Here is a 19,200-nt window from a genome sequence, read left to right on the forward strand (position 1 = left end):
CAACATGATAAAAAGGCCGCCAAATATGTATCAACCCTATGTCCATACCCTACTCCAAGTTTAGAGAATGTCGCATCATCTTCACTTGACCACTTTGCTGCATTCGGAATAGTCCCAGTTGGGTTATGTGTTGACTTCAAGCAAAACAGATTTTTTCTCCTTCCTCACTGGAGCTGCCTCATATCTCAAGACTTTTTTACACCAAAACTTTATCCACTTGCATAGAGTAACTCTTGGATTATGAGACTCTCCTTCTTGAAGACACTGAAAGGCTAAAAATAAGAAATCGCAAGTATGAGGGATGAATCTCTCATTCTTCTCATCGACACCGGTGAGCTCTTTGAATTCAGGCACTACTTCTTCATAGGGAAGACCTCCGATAGGTAAGCCCCCGATTTCATGTAAATCCCAAAGGGATATAGAGAGCTCTCCAGCCAATGTCAGGAACATATTGGTTCTTGAACACCATGCTTCAAGAAAGGCTTGCAATATGTTTGAACTTCGATCATAGGTAAATAAGAAGCATAAACAGCATCATATACCTTCGCTGCCTTCAAAGTTTGTGGACTTCTAGCCAAAATGTCCTTAGCCCATTCCCAATATCCTTTAATATGACGAAATTCGCCATTTATCTCCATGGAACTTCCCCAACGTATATCTCCCTGGAGTATTCGGCGCCCTAGGCAAGGAAGGGTGCTCCCTATATTCAGTTGACGTTGGTTTGGAGTCTGAAGAATCCATACTTTAACGGATCGATTAGAACCAAGGTCATGTTCGGGATATAAAGAGAATTCACCAAAGGCGGCTATGGATATGCACACCTACTGACCAGTGGAGTATGAGTCAATAGCTTGGATAAAATTGTACCATCATTAGCCTCAATAAGAAGATACTTGTTGTTGGAGGATGGAGAAGTATAGTCCTTAAAGTGAACCATTGCTGCAATCTGCATGGACAAGGGAGGTTTAGTTAAAAACAAGTTGAAGTTGAGCAAAATACCTATACAAACGGTTGCTGACAGAAAGTTCCTCTGTATTGTGACTTTATTCAAAGAAAAGGGAAATTTCCACAGTCTTGAAGTCAAATTGGTCGGTCTTAGAGTGTACGGAGACGAAGTTAAACTCTCGCACCCTAAGCCGATAGTTGCAAAGCCACCATCTTGGAGTCAAATTGGTCGGTCTTAGAGTGTACGGAGGCGAAGTTAAACTCTTGCACCCTAAGCCGATTGTTGCAAAGCCACCATCTTGAAGTCAAATTGGTCGGTCTTAGAGTGTACGGAGGTGAAGTTAAACTCTCGCACCCTAAGCCGATTATTGCATATTGCTATTTGCTTCAACCCTACAAAAGAAGAAGAAAAGAAATCACAAAGAAAGGGCAAAGAAATTACCTTGCTATTGACTCCAATCCGCCACAAGTTCACTGCGGAGAATGCAACAGAATATGGTGCAAACAATAGCATGAGGTATTTATAGGTGTATAGAGGCAGTGAATATTAAGAATCCTAATTTGAGTCAAAAGGGAATAATGTAATCCAACTTCAATTCTAAGATTAATAAAGGCGGCTGTAGCCGAATTTATATTCTGCTCAAACACCTGTTGAAGTGGTAATGTGCAAATTGGAATACTAAACCATATGGAAGTAATTTTATTACTTCTGCACACTTTAAAAAAAATAGCACTAATCGTTGACACGTTATTAGTGGAAAGTATAATTAAACTTTCCCAATATGGAAAGTATAATGGGCAAACATGATCATTATCAAATGATTCCTTTTGAACCATAATGTGTTTTGAAAGTGCACACGGCCCGATAAATAAATTAACTCGATCTAAGTTCGATTTAATCGTACTTCAAGACTCGTCTTCGGTTTAAATAAAATTAAATATCTCGATAAGCCTTCAAGTAGGGGGCATTTGTGGGCGATATAATTTTATTAAATTTAAATCCGTATAAAATTCGGATTATATTAAATTCAAAATATATTAAACCCAAATAAATTTTGCGGATTAATATAATTGGATTAATTATTTAAGTCCAAACATATATGAAATTAATTAAAGTCCAATTTTTATTGGGCTAGCCCATTGATTTGGGCTACAAAATGAAGAGTCCACTTTGCTAAGTCCAAGATATTATCATATTCTAGAGGCCCAAATAAGCGTCACGTGTCAAATGACGTAGCATACCAAGTCAAGTGAAGGAGCCAATAGGACCGTCTCACGTGTCAAAATGAGGCAGCAAGCCCATAAGATAAAAGCCCATAAAAGGCGTCACATCACTTAAATCTAATTAATCAAAGGAAATTCATATTCATGACTCTTACTTTCCTACAACTATAAATAGGGGTCTCATAATTCAAAAAAAGGGGACCCCAAATTTCTAACAAGTAGCAAGAGAATGCTCGTGGATCAAACGCCATCATTTCTCTAAAAAGCTCAGGCATTCAAATCAAGTTCATCAAGACTCAAGATCTAGACCGCAATATTCAAGAACAAGCTCAAAAGCCCTTGAATTCAAGCACAAGTCAAGATCAAGTCCCTCAAGTCCAACAAATCAAGTTCAAAATCAAGATTAAGCTTCAAGCCCTTGAATTTATATTTGAAAAGGCGAATCAGAGGATTCATAGAGATTGTAACACTCGCATTGAAATCAATAAAATCGATTGTTGCAATATTTTTTTGTCTCGAATTATTTATATTTTTTGACCTCGAAATTTTAGTGTCCAACAGCGTGTTTGACTAACTTTGAAAGATAAAAGTGCTTTTGAATAATGAAATAAATTATTTCTGATCTAACTTAACGTCGGGGAAAAAAATTATTCCTTTTTGTCCAAAGTAATTAATGATTTAGTCTCTAAAAGTTTATCCAAAATAATTGATATTTCACAACAAAATTAAGAAAGATATTTAATGTTTTTTCCCTCAAATTGCTTTCGACACATTCCTAATTCAATTCACAAATTTTTATGATAATTATGTCAACCTAAACTGAAAAAAATTATAATTAAGGATATTTTAGGGAAAACACCTATTGATTTTGGGAGTAAGTATATTTTTTATTTCATACGTCCAAGTCTCGAACATCAATTATTTTTTACCATAGGAAGTAATGCTTGTGACTAGTAGGAGCACAAATTGAAAAAAGAAATAACTACTCCTCAAAAATCTATCTATATCTAATATCAGAGGCAAAAATGTCACATGTCAACATAGTATTTTTATTAAAAGTTAAATGTTAAAATAATAATTTAAAAATCAATAACCATCACCTCTATGTAACTTGCACATTAAAAAAAGAAAAAAAATATAAACAGCAACGTAAAGATAAATCCTCCTTTTTTATAGCAACTACTTCTAAATTTTGCTGCAAATAAATTATCTTTTTTACTCCTTTTTTATAACAACTACTGGTAAAGTTCAACTACAAGTCAGTCCCTCTTTCAAAATCTTCTTAACTATATACATCTATATCTATATGACCAGTTATGAATTTATTTTAATTTCTTCTCCAATAGAAAATAAACTGTCCGTTCTTTTTCTTCCTCCTTCCATTGATAATCTCTTCTTCTTTCCGTCTTATTCTTCTCCTCACTATGTGCTCATCAAGATAAATATCTTCTATCACACTTATTTTAAAATTAATTTTATAATTGATATTTTAGTCACAAAAAAAACTGTATCATACCATTAAAAGTTTGTGTGATGATGAGATGAAGAAAAAAAGAGATCGATGATGAGATGAAGAGAGAATAGGAGGCCTTCAAATGAACGTGATAGCCAATAATTTTATCATAGGTGACTAATATATTGTCAGATTGTTTTGATTTGATTTATCTTTACACATCAAATGGTTCCACCTTTTATTATAAGATTTTGTTTGGAGCCTTTTTTTATTTGGTTCGATTCTCAAAAATCATCAGAAAAATAAATTTCAACGTTGAAATGTAGGTTGTTTTGTAGTGTATATTAATTGTATTAGTATTGATATTTTTGTTTCACTAATGACTACATTGCAGAATGTTTGATGTTCTTGGTGGAATTTTTCAGTTATATTTTGATGTTGAACCATAAAAAAAAAAAACATGAAGTAATGTTGGTAAGATATACCGGGTAAAATCATATTTCTATAAATTACTACTAGTTTGACAATTGTTAACATCAGAAAACTACAATTTTTTTTTAAAAATAATTCAACTATTAAAAAAAAATAGTTAAAATGAAAAAATATACACTAATCTGCACATTAGCTATCCTTATATATATTGCACATTAAAAAATAAAAAGAAATAGAAATCTTCAGAACATGCATATTAACTTCCACGTCCATTTTGAAATGAAATATAAATTTCGCAAAATGAGTTTCGCTTTATATATTATATTTAGTTATATGAATAGGAGCATATAAATTTATTTATGCTTTTAAATAATATTAAAAATTTTACTAATTTTGTCTTGATTCAGTAAGTGGATAAGTAATTTATAACATGTATTTATAATAAAGCGGATAATTAAAATGAATCGAAAGGAGTATAAAAGTGCATACAAAGCTTATTTGACATAAAAACACTTAAAATAAGTCAATTTAAACTTTCTCAGAGAATCTCACATTCTCAATTTCAACGACACCAACCATTAACTCGACAATATATATAGCCACTATTTGTTATCCTAATTTTCTTAATAATTGAATTGATTTAGCTTCAACTTCATAGATGATGTATTGTTGGTTTATCTAGGTGTGAGTTTTACATATTTAAAAAGTAGTGATTTCATGAAGTCAATTAAGTTCCTAAGTCGCAAGGGCGTTTGCAATTTTATATGCGTAGGTGCAAGTGGAAGTTAATAAAATTAGTGCAAGAGACTTCAATTATAAAATTTAATTCATGGGATGAGAGACTAAAAATAATTTTATATTACATCATCGAAGTAAAATAAAAAAATGAATAGGATATATGGTAATCTCAGTATGTATGATTATATATTTGTTAAAGTTTGCAACTTTGGATCTAGATTGATATTTTAATGATGTAATGTTTAGTAACTTTTACAATTTGTGGGATGTTAATGTCTATAAGAAACACATACAATTTAAAAAGTTCAAATTGCATGTTCAAATAAAATTGTAACTTCATCTCAAATAATTTCATATGATGATTTGAAATTGTTATTTCATATCGTATAGTCAAACGGACCCTAAACAATGAATGACAATAGTGTTGATTGACGTTGTAGATAAAGATGGTGAACATAAAAAAATTGAAGAAAATTTCTTTCATAAATTTGATAACATAGTCTTAGAAATCGAAAACAAGATCATTGTGAAGGAGGAAGATGTGGAAGTTTAAGAGCAAGAATTGAAATGAGTAAACCTACAATATCTATTAGGATAACTATATGATTTAATATCAAATTTTTGGAAAAAAAATATATGCAATTTGGAGCACTCATATCTTCTTATTCAATAATTTATATGATTTTATTTTTCTTATTGTGTATAAAATGGTTTAAACTTCACAAGTGACAAAAATAAAATAAAAATTATAGTATGATCATGTAACACCCCGTACTTAATTACGTGCATTAGTCATTGTTATATGTGTTGGAGTATATGTATTGATCCTAAGTTAGGTATATATGAGTTTAAGTATGGGTATTGATTATTTTGAGATGGTTTCAAGTGTGTAGTTTGATTATAGGTGTATAGGAATCGACTTTATTTATACCGGAATTTTCCCGTCGATGGTTCCATACGAAGGTTATTGAATAAGATTTCCAACGATATAAAGATTTCCAAAAACGGATAAGTTTCGGATATAAGCGAGCTCGTTCGAAACTTTAAAACGGTGGCCGCGATGTGAACAGTAAAATGTGCAGGAAACTACTGAGGCCTGCCAGTTTTTTGGGTCAACTTTGAACGATCATAACTCCCTCAATATAATGAACTGGTTGAGCTACCATATATCAAAAGAAATATCTTTGAGTCTTCTTTCCAATGAAATTGGTTTCATCCAAATCCAACATCTGAGTAAGGAGTTATACTCGTTTTACTTCAGCCTCTCAAAACAGATTTTTAGGGTCAACTTCAAACGATCATAACTACTTGTACAGGACGAACTGGGTGGATTAATTTATATTAAATGAAATACCTTTGAATTATCTTTCTAACGATACCAATTTCACCCAAATCCGATATCGGAGCAAAGAGTTATGGCCGATTTACTTTAGCCTATCAAAACAGTCCACCATGGACAGATTCGGATTTACTTAAATTTTTAAGGGCAATATGGTCATTTTCCATCACCTCATGGACGAAAATTGGTCATTATATACATATACTTAGCCTTATATCCACCATTTATCATCCAAATCATTGAAGAATAAGAAACCCTAGCCTAAGTTCAACTCCAATTATCTTGTGATTCAACCGTAGAAAATCCAAATTGATTCCGTAGTTGTGTTCACCGTCTCAAGGGCTTCGAGAAGCACCCCTTATTTGTGCCAACAGGACTTCGAAATCAAAAGGGCCATTTTTTTGGTAAGGATGTAAATTATGTTGGTGTTATTTATATGGATATGTATATATATATATATATGCATGTGAGCATAAGAAGTATGTTATTTGATTGTTGTTGAAAGATGATTGGAAATGATGTTGGATTATTCTTGTGCATGGTTGGATTATGTTAAATTGTGAAGGAATTTGGGGTGATGATGTGGTATTGATGATGTGGTATTGAAATGATGATTATATATATATACACACATAAACCTATTGTTCAAGTTGGTTTTTGGAATGTTTTGCAAATATTGGTAGTATGGAATTATGGAAGAGAATTGTGGTGTTGGGTTGCTAATACTAGATGCCAAACATTTCATTGTAGATAAGTGATTTGTAAAGGCGGGAAGTTGTGTTGAATTGGTAGCTGAATCTACAACGAGGTATGTAAAGCATACTCTAACAATGTTCTTTGGCATGAAAACACCAATGTTCCATCAAGTAAGATTCCGAGGTTGTCCAAAAACATGTATTGTTCTACGTTACCAACGAAGTTGTTTCCATCCTATAAAGTGTCAAAATGTTCATTGATATACCAAAAGGCTCTTATTTCATTGTTGTGATATTGATGATTCTGAAACATATTGTTGATGTACCAATGAGTCCTTATTACATCGTTATTGTATAGAAGGTCTATTACTTGGTTCCTATTGATGTATCATTGTTTCAAGGTATCAAAAATGTGGTGACGACCGAAATAACAATCTCAAAGATTAATTGAACTAAGTGATGAAAGTTCTCTCTTATCGGGTGGTATCCCAGGGGCATAAGCCTAGCATGGGTCGATCCCTATTTCATGTGTTTATGGGTGGTATCCCAGGGGCATAAGCCTAGCATGGGTCGATCCCAGTTGATATGTACTGGAGGCATCCTAATGGTCACAGTACAGTACAGTAATGATTACAAAGACGATAAGAACGAAGGTAAAGTGATTGAATAAATACAATGTACAGGTTGTCACAAGTTCTAGTAAGTATGGTCCACTCCTATTACGACTTATTCACTTGTTTCTGATTTCTATTGAGCTCCTATATCATATGTGATTATTTACAGCTTTACATACTCAGTACATATTTCGTACTGACGTCCCTCACGGGGGACCTGCATTTCATGCTGCAGGCACAGGTACCTCAACTCATACACCGCACAAGTAGGAGCCAGGTCATACAGCTATTGTTGGTGAGCTCCAGTTTGCTTCGGAGCTTTCCGAGTCGGTTCCTTATGTTTTGTTATTGTACATGAGTCACGTGTGGGCGGGGGTTTGTCCCGACCCTAGTTATGTCATGTATATCCTAGACGCTTTGTAGACATAAGGAAGGGTAAAGTCATGGAAGTTTATATAGTAACGTTATATTTGTATATGTGGTGGCCCCGACGGCCAAGTATTATATATATATATTTGTGCGTGTTGTGCTGATACAGGTAATTAGACCTTTCTATATGCAACGAAGTGCTGTCCAATTTTTTTGGTGACATGTAAGTGAAAGTACAGGTATTTGAACGGGTTCTCCCGAGCCTTCTCGGCTTCGGGTGCCAGTCCGGCCCGATGGGATTTTGGGGCGTGACAGATCAAGTAAATAAAATATACTAATTCATGATTTATTTTCTCTAAAATATCTGCGCATCACGCGGATACGTATACTAGTGCTTTTTAAAAGATTTGGTCACGCCTAGTTGTCTTTGGGGTAAAAAGCACATAGAATTTTTCACTATGAATGAATTATAAGAATTGTCCAGCACAAAAATCTCTAGTTACAATCTCTTTATATAGTTCCTGAATACTTTCTCCGTCCATATTTATTTGTTCATATTTGATTTGTCATATTTTTTAAAAAACAACAAATAAAAAAGTAAGTTTACTATATAAACCATATTAACTACAAGTCATTTTAACGTTGGGAAAATGAATATTATTTAATTAAAAGTAAAATAAACACAAAATACATAATGATAAATTATCTCTTGGTTTCCAAACTGAACAAATATTATTAGTATACCGGACTAGCAAAAATAAACGGATGGAGTAGGGAATGATTTCTCAAACCTACATGGAGAATGATAATTTTCTCAACCCTACAAGGACATTAGGATTTCCAAACCTACAAGGAAATCTACCATGATAAGGATTTACAGAATTCAAGACACAAACAGCACTAAAGTAGTGATGTTTAACAGAGATACTATAAGGCAACACCAGGGATGAGGTATAGAGGTCATGGGCTAGAATTTGGCCTGAGACTTAAATAGTTGGACAAGTAGAGAATAAGAAGCAGGCAGAGATATTAAAACAAAAGGACCTACAATGCCCACCCTAATGGATTTCACTCGTTTTCCCCTACTATGTCTACTCACGTGATACATTCTTCTTTTCTAAATACTTGTCATTCTTATTAAAAATAAATATTCCAATAATACTTGTTATTCTTACTATAAATAAATAATAATATGATGTAAAGAAAGAAGTAGAGATACTACTCTCTCCGTCTCTAATTTCCTAATTTGATTTCTCATTTTACTTGTCTTTTTTCATTAATTTCTTTTTCATATTTTACCCTTTGCATTAATTATTTTTTTAATAAATAGTCAAATTGCCTTTAGTTAATGTTTTCTTAAGAGGAGTGAAAATTAAAAGTAAGACAAGTATTTAGGAACATTGAAAGTATTTTCAGAATTTAATCAATTCTTTTAAATGAATTCAAATTCCCCCACACGCTATGTCATGTGCACACATTTTTAAAGTTTTGACTACGAGCAAAGTGCAATAAATTTCGCCCCCCCTGTTGCCTCTCTTATTCTTGCCTTTTGTCCCAATCAAGTGAGAGATCCATTCAATTGCCCTCCAGTTGGGGGTTTCCTTCAGAGAAATTCAATCGAAGGAAAGCCTTCTAGTAATTGTTGTCATATGATCAGCACGTCACAGGTTCAAGTCGTGGAACAACCTCCTGTAAAAATGTGAGGTAAGACTCTATACAGTAAATCCTTGTATTTCGGCTCTTCACTGGAACCTCGCATAGGGGGAGCTCTAGTGCACCGAGCTGGTTTTTTTTGTGTAAGAAAAATTCAATCTGCCTTAAAGTTGATTTTACTGTAAAGAATGAATTAATGGCTCAATAAATCAGTACCCAAAGTTGCAGTATAATGCTAGTATCATTTATTGTGTATTTGCAACATAGATGGCCCTATGCAAACCACTTGACCACATTTAGGCTGAACATTTAAGTAACATACAATAGATTAAAGGCTAGAGGAGTTCCAGCTAGCATCCACAGCCCGGATGATCTTGTCGTGCAGATTGGCTCCAGCGCAAGCAATTATACCACGATCAAGTCCTTCTAAGTATTCACCTTTCGAGAAGTCTAGTGGACTCCCTCCTGCATCCGTCACCACTCCACCGGCTTCTTCAATAATAAGAACACCAGCTGCATGGTCCCATATTTTCTCCTTGTAACCAGCCCTCGCAAATTTCATGTATATCTCAGCATCTCCTCGAGCAATGGCTGCATACTTTACCATGCTATATACACGTAATGGCTGGTTCCTGCAGTTGATATGTTGTCAGCCGAGCTTATTAAGACAGCTGAATGCATGAACATTTTACTAGAGGTTGAAGAGTAATTTTTAGAATTTGTACCTATCATGGATAAATTGTTAACCGGAAATAGATTCTAAATGCTAAGACATCTAATAAGCAATCGTAAATAGCATTTTGAAAGTTACACACATTGACTATACCTTAGTCCAACACTATGAGCCAGTCCTGCTGTGAATGAATGACTTGAATTTGCCTTCTCAACTGGTTCACAAAACGTAGCCAGTGCTGGGTTATCGATGGAGGATACTCTGATTTCCCTTGCAGAGTTTGGCCACACAAAGTTATTTTTTACACAGAGTAGCGGTTGCATCCAAGCCTTGCCACCACCTTTCATTGCATAAAGTACAGAACCTTTATCCGAAGATTCAGAGGTACGGGAGGTCAACCTAGATAAGATTCTCCTATAACCATTTTGATAACTAAGCCATTCCTTCTTCATAGGGTAATTAGGACATCCAAGAACCCCAAGCACAGGTTCTCCATCTTCTATCAATGCCAAAGCAATGGCATATTGATCTCCACGTACAAAACCCAATGTTCCGTCAACAGGATCCAGTACCCAAAACTTGCTACCTCTGGCACCTGCCAAGCTGCACCGATTTATGGACTCAAGAACAGCTTTAGCATTAAGATCAGCACTAGGACCTTTCAGTCCAAAACGGGGTGCATAGGCTAGACACTCATTCACAGTTCTTACTACTGCATCTAACAGGCCAACCGCGCCAGCCGTTGAAAGCACTTCAACATCTTCTTCAGCAACAATACAGACGTTCTCACTGCCAAAAGCCTCAGACAGTATCCAGCTGACAATTGCTTGGACGCTCCAATCTAAAAAGATCAAAATTAGCTGATCTTAGCATTATAAGAAGATGCAGCAGTTTTTACGAAGAAATGGCTAATGCGCCATTATCTTGGAAATGCACTCTTGAAGTGTTCCAAAAAGTTATTGACTTATGATAAACCAGAGCATGACATCAGAAAGGAAGCTCAATCCTTTGGCATTTGAAGATTAAGCCAAACTTAATGCATTGGACCACAATTGCACCTAATATTTAATCCATATTCGTTTTCATGACAACTTTTATTGTACTTGAATTGAAAACTCTCAGCAAATCACCTATACTCATGAGTCATGTCACACCCATTCGACTTATTGACATAATGTGGACGAACCAGAAATGATTCCATAAACGTAGGTCGCAGCAGGAAAGGGACAGATACAATTTTAGAGACAGAGCAATTGATGCTCAGACATTAAATCTTCTTCAGACTCGGTGTGGGAAAACTTATGATTCTGATTTTAGAATTCTCTTTTTAAGATAGTCCAACCTTGTTTGTCAATAATGTTCTTCTATTGGCAGTATTTCTAACGTTGATATCATAATCTCCTGTATATCATCGCCAAGTATATATCATAAGAAGATAGATAATAACAGTAAAAATGAGTTTACTACTAATATTTACGTCAAATTTTTCTTAGACCAGATTATTACTTCTTGGGAGACAAAAGAATATATAAATGGATTTGTTGAGTGGAAATGGGTGGAATTTAATATGCAGCCTCAATTATCAAACTTCTCCCATCAAGACGGATGCCACCTCCACAGAAAATTGTGGTTACTTCAATGTTGTATGATGGCTTTATGATTTGTGTTTGTTTCCTTGAATCTCAGTAAAGCGACAAGAAAACAACAAAAGAAAGAAGATAATCATATGCACTTTTTCATGGATTTAATAACAAATGATCACCTACGAGTACAACACAAAATCTTTTTGCGGGCCTCTTTGTCTCTTCCTGTTATTTTTCTCGATACACAATACTTGGATGAGTCAGCTACTCATCACAGAGAGAAAGGTATCAATGAACTTGTGACACAAAGTTACTATCTTTTGCTTTAGGACTGTTGTTTATGCTTTATTAAAAGTCTACAAGTAGTAAAACATAGATTGATACATAGTACCTAGTGCACTATGTTGTCTTGAGACGTTGCAAGCTTTAAACAAATATACTTGAAGATTAGATTGTTTAGTATGCTTTGACCGGACTCTAAGCAAACAGATTGCTTTGCCTTGCTTTTACTCCCAGACAACTTCTATAGCAGTACAGAAAACCAAAAAAGTATGTACCATTTCACAGGAGATAACATAGTTTGCCTAGAGCTCCAAATAATAATAAATACAATTCTATAGTTATATAACATCCTGAGCTGAGTTAAAAAAAAAGACATAAATGTGTCTCCATCCGTCGATTGAAACAAAATGATATCAAGAAATCCATTGCTTTTATCATTATACGTATGTAGGTCTAGTTTTCATTGAACAAACCATCAATCTTCAACAAGTTACATAATTTTACTGCAATTTTCTCCCAATTTTATAATGAATCAAAGTATTGTTATCTTCTTTAACCACTTCATCCAAAAGGATGCACCTTTTAGCCATTGCCAGAAAAGTCATGGTCCCTTTGACATGGTGCAGCTTCAGCTTACCAGTACCAGAAAGGCCACGCCCCTTTGACATGGGGCAAGGGTGTGGAGGTCGAGTATCAGGTTAGAAGGTTAGTAGGCATTGGATTGTTATCTTACTTTTTGACAGGTTAGGCTTGATGGTGTCTGTCGTAGTATTAGCCTTTTTTATAGCTACTTTGATTGCACTCGAGCCTAGGGTCCTCTGGAAACACCTTGTTTGTGTCCAATCTACCCTATGTAGACCCCACTCGTGGGGTTACTCAAAAAGACACAATCTTTACCCTTTCCCAATATATTCACCTATAAAACCCAATCCCCAAGCACAGTCCTAGAACACCCAAAAGTCCAAAAAACATAACAACACAAGATGTAACTATATAACACAAGAAGCAAACTTACCTGCAATTGTGACAGGAGAGTTATCATCCTTAGAATGGACAAGCTGAGAGCTTTCTGACAGCAAATTTTCTTGAACTCTCTGGCAAAGCAAGCAAGCCATATGTACAGCTCTTACAGCAATTTCCAATTCTTTAGAATACCCTTCTGAGTTATTCATCGAACTAACTTCCAATTTGCAATCTTCACCCATTGCTGACACAATATTCGCTTGACTACTACTCACTTGAGAAGTGAAACCCAATTGACAAATTTTCTTGGAACAAAAGGAGAGATTTCCTAGTATTTGGTTTTTCTGGAAAACATTATTAGGTATCTTAGAATGGACTAAAGTATGTGGGAGTTTGGTTGGAAAGCTAAGAGTAGTAGTAGTAGACATAATAGGGATTATTATTTTTTCCTATATATATAGATCAAGAAAGTACCACGCAGCTACTGTCTCCTCCTCAAACTGCAGCCTGCAGGGGATGTATGCTTTTTGGGTTTCCATGATTGGCTTAAATAAACAATCACAAATCTAGTGGGAGTCAAAATTGTTTATATAGAGAATACAAGAAAAATGAGCCACAACGGCCTTCCAAGTTTCCAATTAAAAACAGGGGACAACTTTATCCCACAAACTTATCCTTTAAAAAAATTAAGTTCCTCGAACAACTGAAATAGTTGTTTGATAATTATATTAGTTATTCGAATAATTTCGCGTAGTTATTGAATAACTTTCCTCAGTTGTCAAATAATTACGCCTAGTTGTTCAATAACTATAACTGCGCCTAGTTGTTGAACAATTTCACAAAGTTGTGACGCCTAGTTGTTAAACAACTGGGACAAGTTAATCAAACGGAAAAATTTTAAAAAAATTTGTTCCTCCCACCTAATTTTAAAAACTTGAAGGACTCTCACTTAATTGGACAACTTATTTATCCTTTTTAATCCAAAGTCCCATGAGGTACCGTCAAAAACCCCTCAAGCCCGAAAACCCCTCAAGCACGATATTGGGGTAAGATAAGTAAGATATTTCATGATTAAGATATTAATTTTATATTTTATATAGAATGGTAATTCAATCATTTTTAATACCAATAGTAAGTCAAAATAATTTTGAGATTAGTTACAAGGAGCAAATTACTACCTTAAAATATGGAACAAAATTTATTTAAAATTTTATTTGTAGATTACTATTCTTATTTCACTTACCAAACACTCCTAATTCTTATATTGTTTTTCAAAAAAGTAATATAAAGTAGCTGTTTAAATTCAATATCCTACTTGATATAAATCATAAGATTTAAAAGTATATATACATATATATATATATTAAGCTAAAACAATTTTGAGATAAGTTACAATAAGTAACTTACTATCTTAAAATCTGGAACAAAATTTATTTAAAATTTTATTTTTAAACTACTATCCTTATTCCACTTACAAAACCACTCTTAATTCTTATGTTCTTTTTCAAAAAAGTAGTGTATAGTAGCTTTTTAAATTCAATGTCTTACTTGATATGAATTACAAGATTTAAAAGATATTTTAATAGTGTTATATATCTATATATGAAATTATTTCTTAACACTTTTCGAACAAAAACGACATTATAATATCTTGTAGCATAGAGTAGAGGCGGATGCACGTGCACCCGTTAACATTGAAAAAAATTATGTATATATGTATATATATCTTGAGAAATTGAGATATATTTAATAGTGCACCCAAAAAATAATGTTAGTGCACCTTGGTGCGCAGTGCGCTGGTTGAAGCCAACACTTTCACCCATGCATCTTGATCTCACAACATTTCCGCCTTTTAAATTTAAAGGCTATTATAAATTTATAACATCAAATTGTTGGTTTGGGATTCGAGAACCCGCAACCATTAGGTATGGTGAACCCACCTTGACCATTAAGCTACCATGATTGATGGTTTAAAAAAGTTAAAAATCAATATATTAGTTGAACTTCATGTTATAAGAAAGTAAAGTTATTAACTTAGAAGTCATATTTGTTCTATATATTTATTTTTTCAGCACTATTCATGTTATTGACGACCAATTGAATATGATAAATTTCCCTTAATTGACACTGTAAGTTTTGCTAACGTCTACGTTAAGATAATATTGGTGCACCACAGTATTATCAAAAGCAAAAAAGGTGCAAAAAAAGCTTTAAGGTCCATTATATTTAAGCACAAAGTATAAATAAAGCGTGAGATTTTGTAACACCCCATATTCAAGTACATGTATTGGCGTATTCAAGTACGTGTATTGGTCTTATTTATATGGAATTAATTTTTTATTTTATTTATACCGGAATTTGACCGTCGATGGTTCCATACGAAGGTTATTGAATAAGCTTTCCAACGATATAAAGATTTCCAAAAACGGATAAGTTTTGGATATAATCGAGCACGTTCGAAACTATAAAACGGTGGCCGGGATGTTGTGAACAGTAAATGTGCAGGAAAATTTCCTGCACACAAACTACTGAGGTCTGCCAGTTTTTTTGGGTCAACTATGAATGATCATAACTCCCTCAATATAATGAGCTGGGAGAGCTACCACCTATCAAAAGAAAGATCTTTGAGTCTTCTTTCCAATGCAATTGGTTTCATCCAAATCCAACATCTGAGTAAAGAGTTATACTCGTTTTACTTCAGCCTCTCAAAACAGATTTTTAGGGTCAACTTCAAACGATCATAACTCCTTGTACAGGACGAACTGGGTGGTCTACTTTATATGAAATGAAAGCCCTTTGAATTATCTTTCCAACGATACCAATTTCACCCAAATCCGATATCGGAGCAAAGAGTTATGGTCGATCTACTTTAGCTTATCAAAACAGTCCACCATGGACAGATTCAGATTTACTTAAAATTTTAAGGGCAATATGGTCATTTTCCATCACCTCATGGACGAAAACTGATCATTATATACATATACTTAGCCTTATATCCACCATTTATCATCCAAATCATTGAAGAATAAGAAACCCTAGCCTAAGTTCAACTCCAATTATCTTGTGATTCAACCGTAGAAAATCCAAATTGATTCCGTAGTTGTGTTCACCGTCTCGAGGGCTTCGAGAAGCACCCCTTATTTGTGCCAACAGGACTTCGAAATCAAAAGGGCCATTTTATGGTAAGGATGTAAATTATGTTGGTGTTATTTATATGGATATGTATATATATATATATATATATATATATGCATGTGAGCATAAGAAATATGTTATTTGATTGTTGTTGAAAGATGATTGGGAAATGATGTTGGATTATGTTGAATTGTGAAGGAATTTGGTGTGATGATGTGGTATTGAAATGATGATTATATATATATATATACACATAAACCTATTGTTCAAGTTGGTTTGGAATGTTTTGCAAATATTGGTAGTATGGAATTATGGAAGAGAATTGTGGTGTTGGGTTGCTAATACTAGATGTCAAACATTTCATTGTAGATAAGTGATTTGTAAAGGCGGGAAGTTTTGTTGAATTGGTATCCGAATCTACAACGAGGTATGTAAAGCATACTCTAACAATGTTCTTTGGCATGAAAACACCAATGTTCCATCAAGTAAGATTCCGAGATTGTCCAAAAACATGTATTGTTCTACGTTACCAACGAAGTTGTTTCCATTCTATAAAGTGTCAAAATGTTTCATTGATATACCAAAAGGCTCCTATTTCATTGTTGTGATATTGATGATTCTGAAACACATTGTTGATGTACCAATGAGTCTTTATTACATCGTTATTGTATAGAAGGTCTATTACTTGGTTCCTATTGATGTATCATTGTTTCAAAGTATCAAAAATGTGGTGGCGACCGAAATAACAATCTCAAAGATTAATTGAACTAAGTGATGGAAGTTCTCTCTTATCGGGTGGTATCCCAGGGGCATAAGCCTAGCATGGGTCGATCCCTATTTATGTGTTTATGGGTGGTATCCCAGGGGCATAGCGTAGCATGGGTCGATCCCAGTTGATATGTACTGGAGGCAGCCTAATGGTCACAGTACAGTACAGTAATGATTACAAAGACGATAAGAACGAAGGTAAAGTGATTGAATAAATACAATGTACAGGTTGTCACAGGTTCTAGTAAGTGTGGTCCACTCCTATTACGACTTATTCACTTGTTTCTGATTTCTATTGAGCTCCTATATCATATGTGATTATCTACAGCTTTACATACTCAGTACATATTTCGTACTGACTCCTCCACGGGGACCTGCATTTCATGCTGCAGGCACAGGTACCCCAGCTCATTCACATCATAGATAGGAGCCTGGTCATACAGCTATTGTTGGTGAGCTCCAGTTTGCTTCGAAGCTTTTCGAGTCGGTTTCTTATGTTTTGCTATTGTACAGGAGTCACGTGTGGGCGGGGGGGTGTCCCGACCCTAGTTATGTCATGTATATCCTAGAGGCTTTGTAGACATAAGGAAGGGTAAAGTCATGGAAGTTTATATAGTGATGTTATATTTGTATATGTGGTGGCCCCGACGGCTACGTAATATATATATATATATATATTTGTGTGTGTTGTGCTGATACAGGTAATTAGACCCTTCTATATGCAACGAAGTGCTGTCCAAATTTTTGGTGACATATAAGTGAAAGTACAGGTATTTGAACGGGTTCTCCCGGGCCTTCTCGGCTTCGGGTGCCAGTCCGGCCCGATGGGATTTTGGGGCGTGACAGATTTAATGGAAAAAGGCATAAAGGAGAAAAAATATAAACATATGTCTAGTTCAAGACTAATAATATAAGCATGAATGACAAATATATGAACACAAAAATTGATTATTTTTTTTTGATAAAGTGAAATGTCAATTGTTTAGTGTTCATATCTTCAGAAAAGCCTCATTGACAAGGGAAAGTATGTCTTACAAATTAGAACCTAAAATGCACATTAAACGAGACGAGTGATAAATACATTTTGAGTCTTTATTCAGAACTTATGCGCGCCTTTGACAATACTGGTGCACCCTGACTTCAAATCCTGGGTTCACCTCTGCCTTAGAGGTGTGTTTGGTAGGAAGGAAAAAAATCCAAGAATACTATGACAAAGATCCAAACTCTTACCTCTAACACGGACCCCACCGTTGTCCCGACCTGACCTCAACATTGATCTAAGACACAACCCTGGCCCTAACCTTAGTTCGAGACACATTACAGAATCAGAATATGATCCTCAACCAAGTCTTAGACATATTGAAGTCAACTCGACGCCAACTCGGGACCTAATTCCCTGACCTTAATCCAAATGAATATTGAAGACTTGACCTTGAGTCAGGATCCGACCTTGAACTATATAGTTGGGGTCGTGATCAGATTGAGTTTTAGTTGAGTTACGGTCGAGAGTCGGATTTTAAATCAGGGTTAGGATCGAGATCAAGAGTTGAAAATTGGTTTTTGGGTCGATTTTTGGAGTCAGGTACCGGATCAGAATCACGAGTCGGGTTCTGGATCGAGTTCGGAAGTTTGGTTCCATGTTTGAGTTGGGAATGAGAGTCGGAAGTCGGATTAGGGTGGTGAGGTTGAAACTTGAAAGACAGCTTTGAAAAATATTTTTCGTTCTTTATAAAGTAGTGGATGAGTCAGGATTTTCATTGAGGGGACAAAAGTAAATATACGAACTAGTCGAAGAGGGTTCAACATCTACTATATATGCATAAAGAATATTTTCAATCATGTAAAAATAGTATTAAAATAGTATAATTTTTCGTCGAAGGGGATTTGAATGAATCCCTAGAGCACATGTAGCTCCGCCCCTGATATAAAGTAGTCATTTTTCTTAAATTGAAGAGAGATAAATTTATTTGAAGAATATTCTCCAAAATATTTAAACCAACCAAATATATAAGAAACAAACACACCCTATACGTATGTAATGTACTAGCAATCTTTCTTAATTGCAGAAAGGCGAATTGTTTAATTTTATTATTGGCCACAGCCTGCATTATTTAATTAGGGGCAGTAACAACTAACAACTAACAACTAAAATTCGTCTTTAATATTTATTCTCTTATATTATGAGTAGCTGAAAATTCGTTACATCATAGAAAAAAGCTCAACGTCTAAAACAAAACATTACATCTTTACTGCTAATTAAAATTATAAAATATAATATTAGTATTATATCTGGTCTTAATTACTTTTTATGACTTATAGCAACGGAGTGATGTC

At 34.5% G+C, this 19,200-nt stretch overlaps 1 protein-coding gene and 1 long non-coding RNA gene across 3 annotated transcripts; one reads left to right on the forward strand and one right to left on the reverse strand.

The window, feature by feature from the left end:
* Positions 1-9,622: 9,622 nt before the first annotated feature.
* On the reverse strand, positions 9,623-13,660 carry LOC107859432 (PAP-specific phosphatase HAL2-like). Its single transcript, XM_016704450.2, has 3 exons — positions 13,016-13,660; positions 10,289-10,976; positions 9,623-10,094 (listed from the first exon to the last, which is right to left on the reverse strand). Exons 1-3 carry the CDS (start codon positions 13,389-13,391, stop codon positions 9,791-9,793), a joined length of 1,368 nt encoding a protein of 455 aa, XP_016559936.1. The 5' UTR covers positions 13,392-13,660; the 3' UTR covers positions 9,623-9,790.
* On the forward strand, positions 12,380-17,498 carry LOC124896015. Of its 2 annotated transcripts, none has more exons than XR_007052364.1 (2): positions 12,380-12,705; positions 17,259-17,498. It is a non-coding gene; the product is annotated as an uncharacterized LOC124896015 (long non-coding RNA). The 2 variants fall into 2 exon arrangements; XR_007052365.1 differs by lacking the exon at positions 12,380-12,705 and adding an exon at positions 16,472-16,525.
* The last annotated feature ends 1,702 nt before the right edge of the window (positions 17,499-19,200 follow it).

This window comes from Capsicum annuum, chromosome 2, assembly GCF_002878395.1.
Source record: "Capsicum annuum cultivar UCD-10X-F1 chromosome 2, UCD10Xv1.1, whole genome shotgun sequence".
NCBI classification, from domain to species: domain Eukaryota; kingdom Viridiplantae; phylum Streptophyta; class Magnoliopsida; order Solanales; family Solanaceae; genus Capsicum; species Capsicum annuum.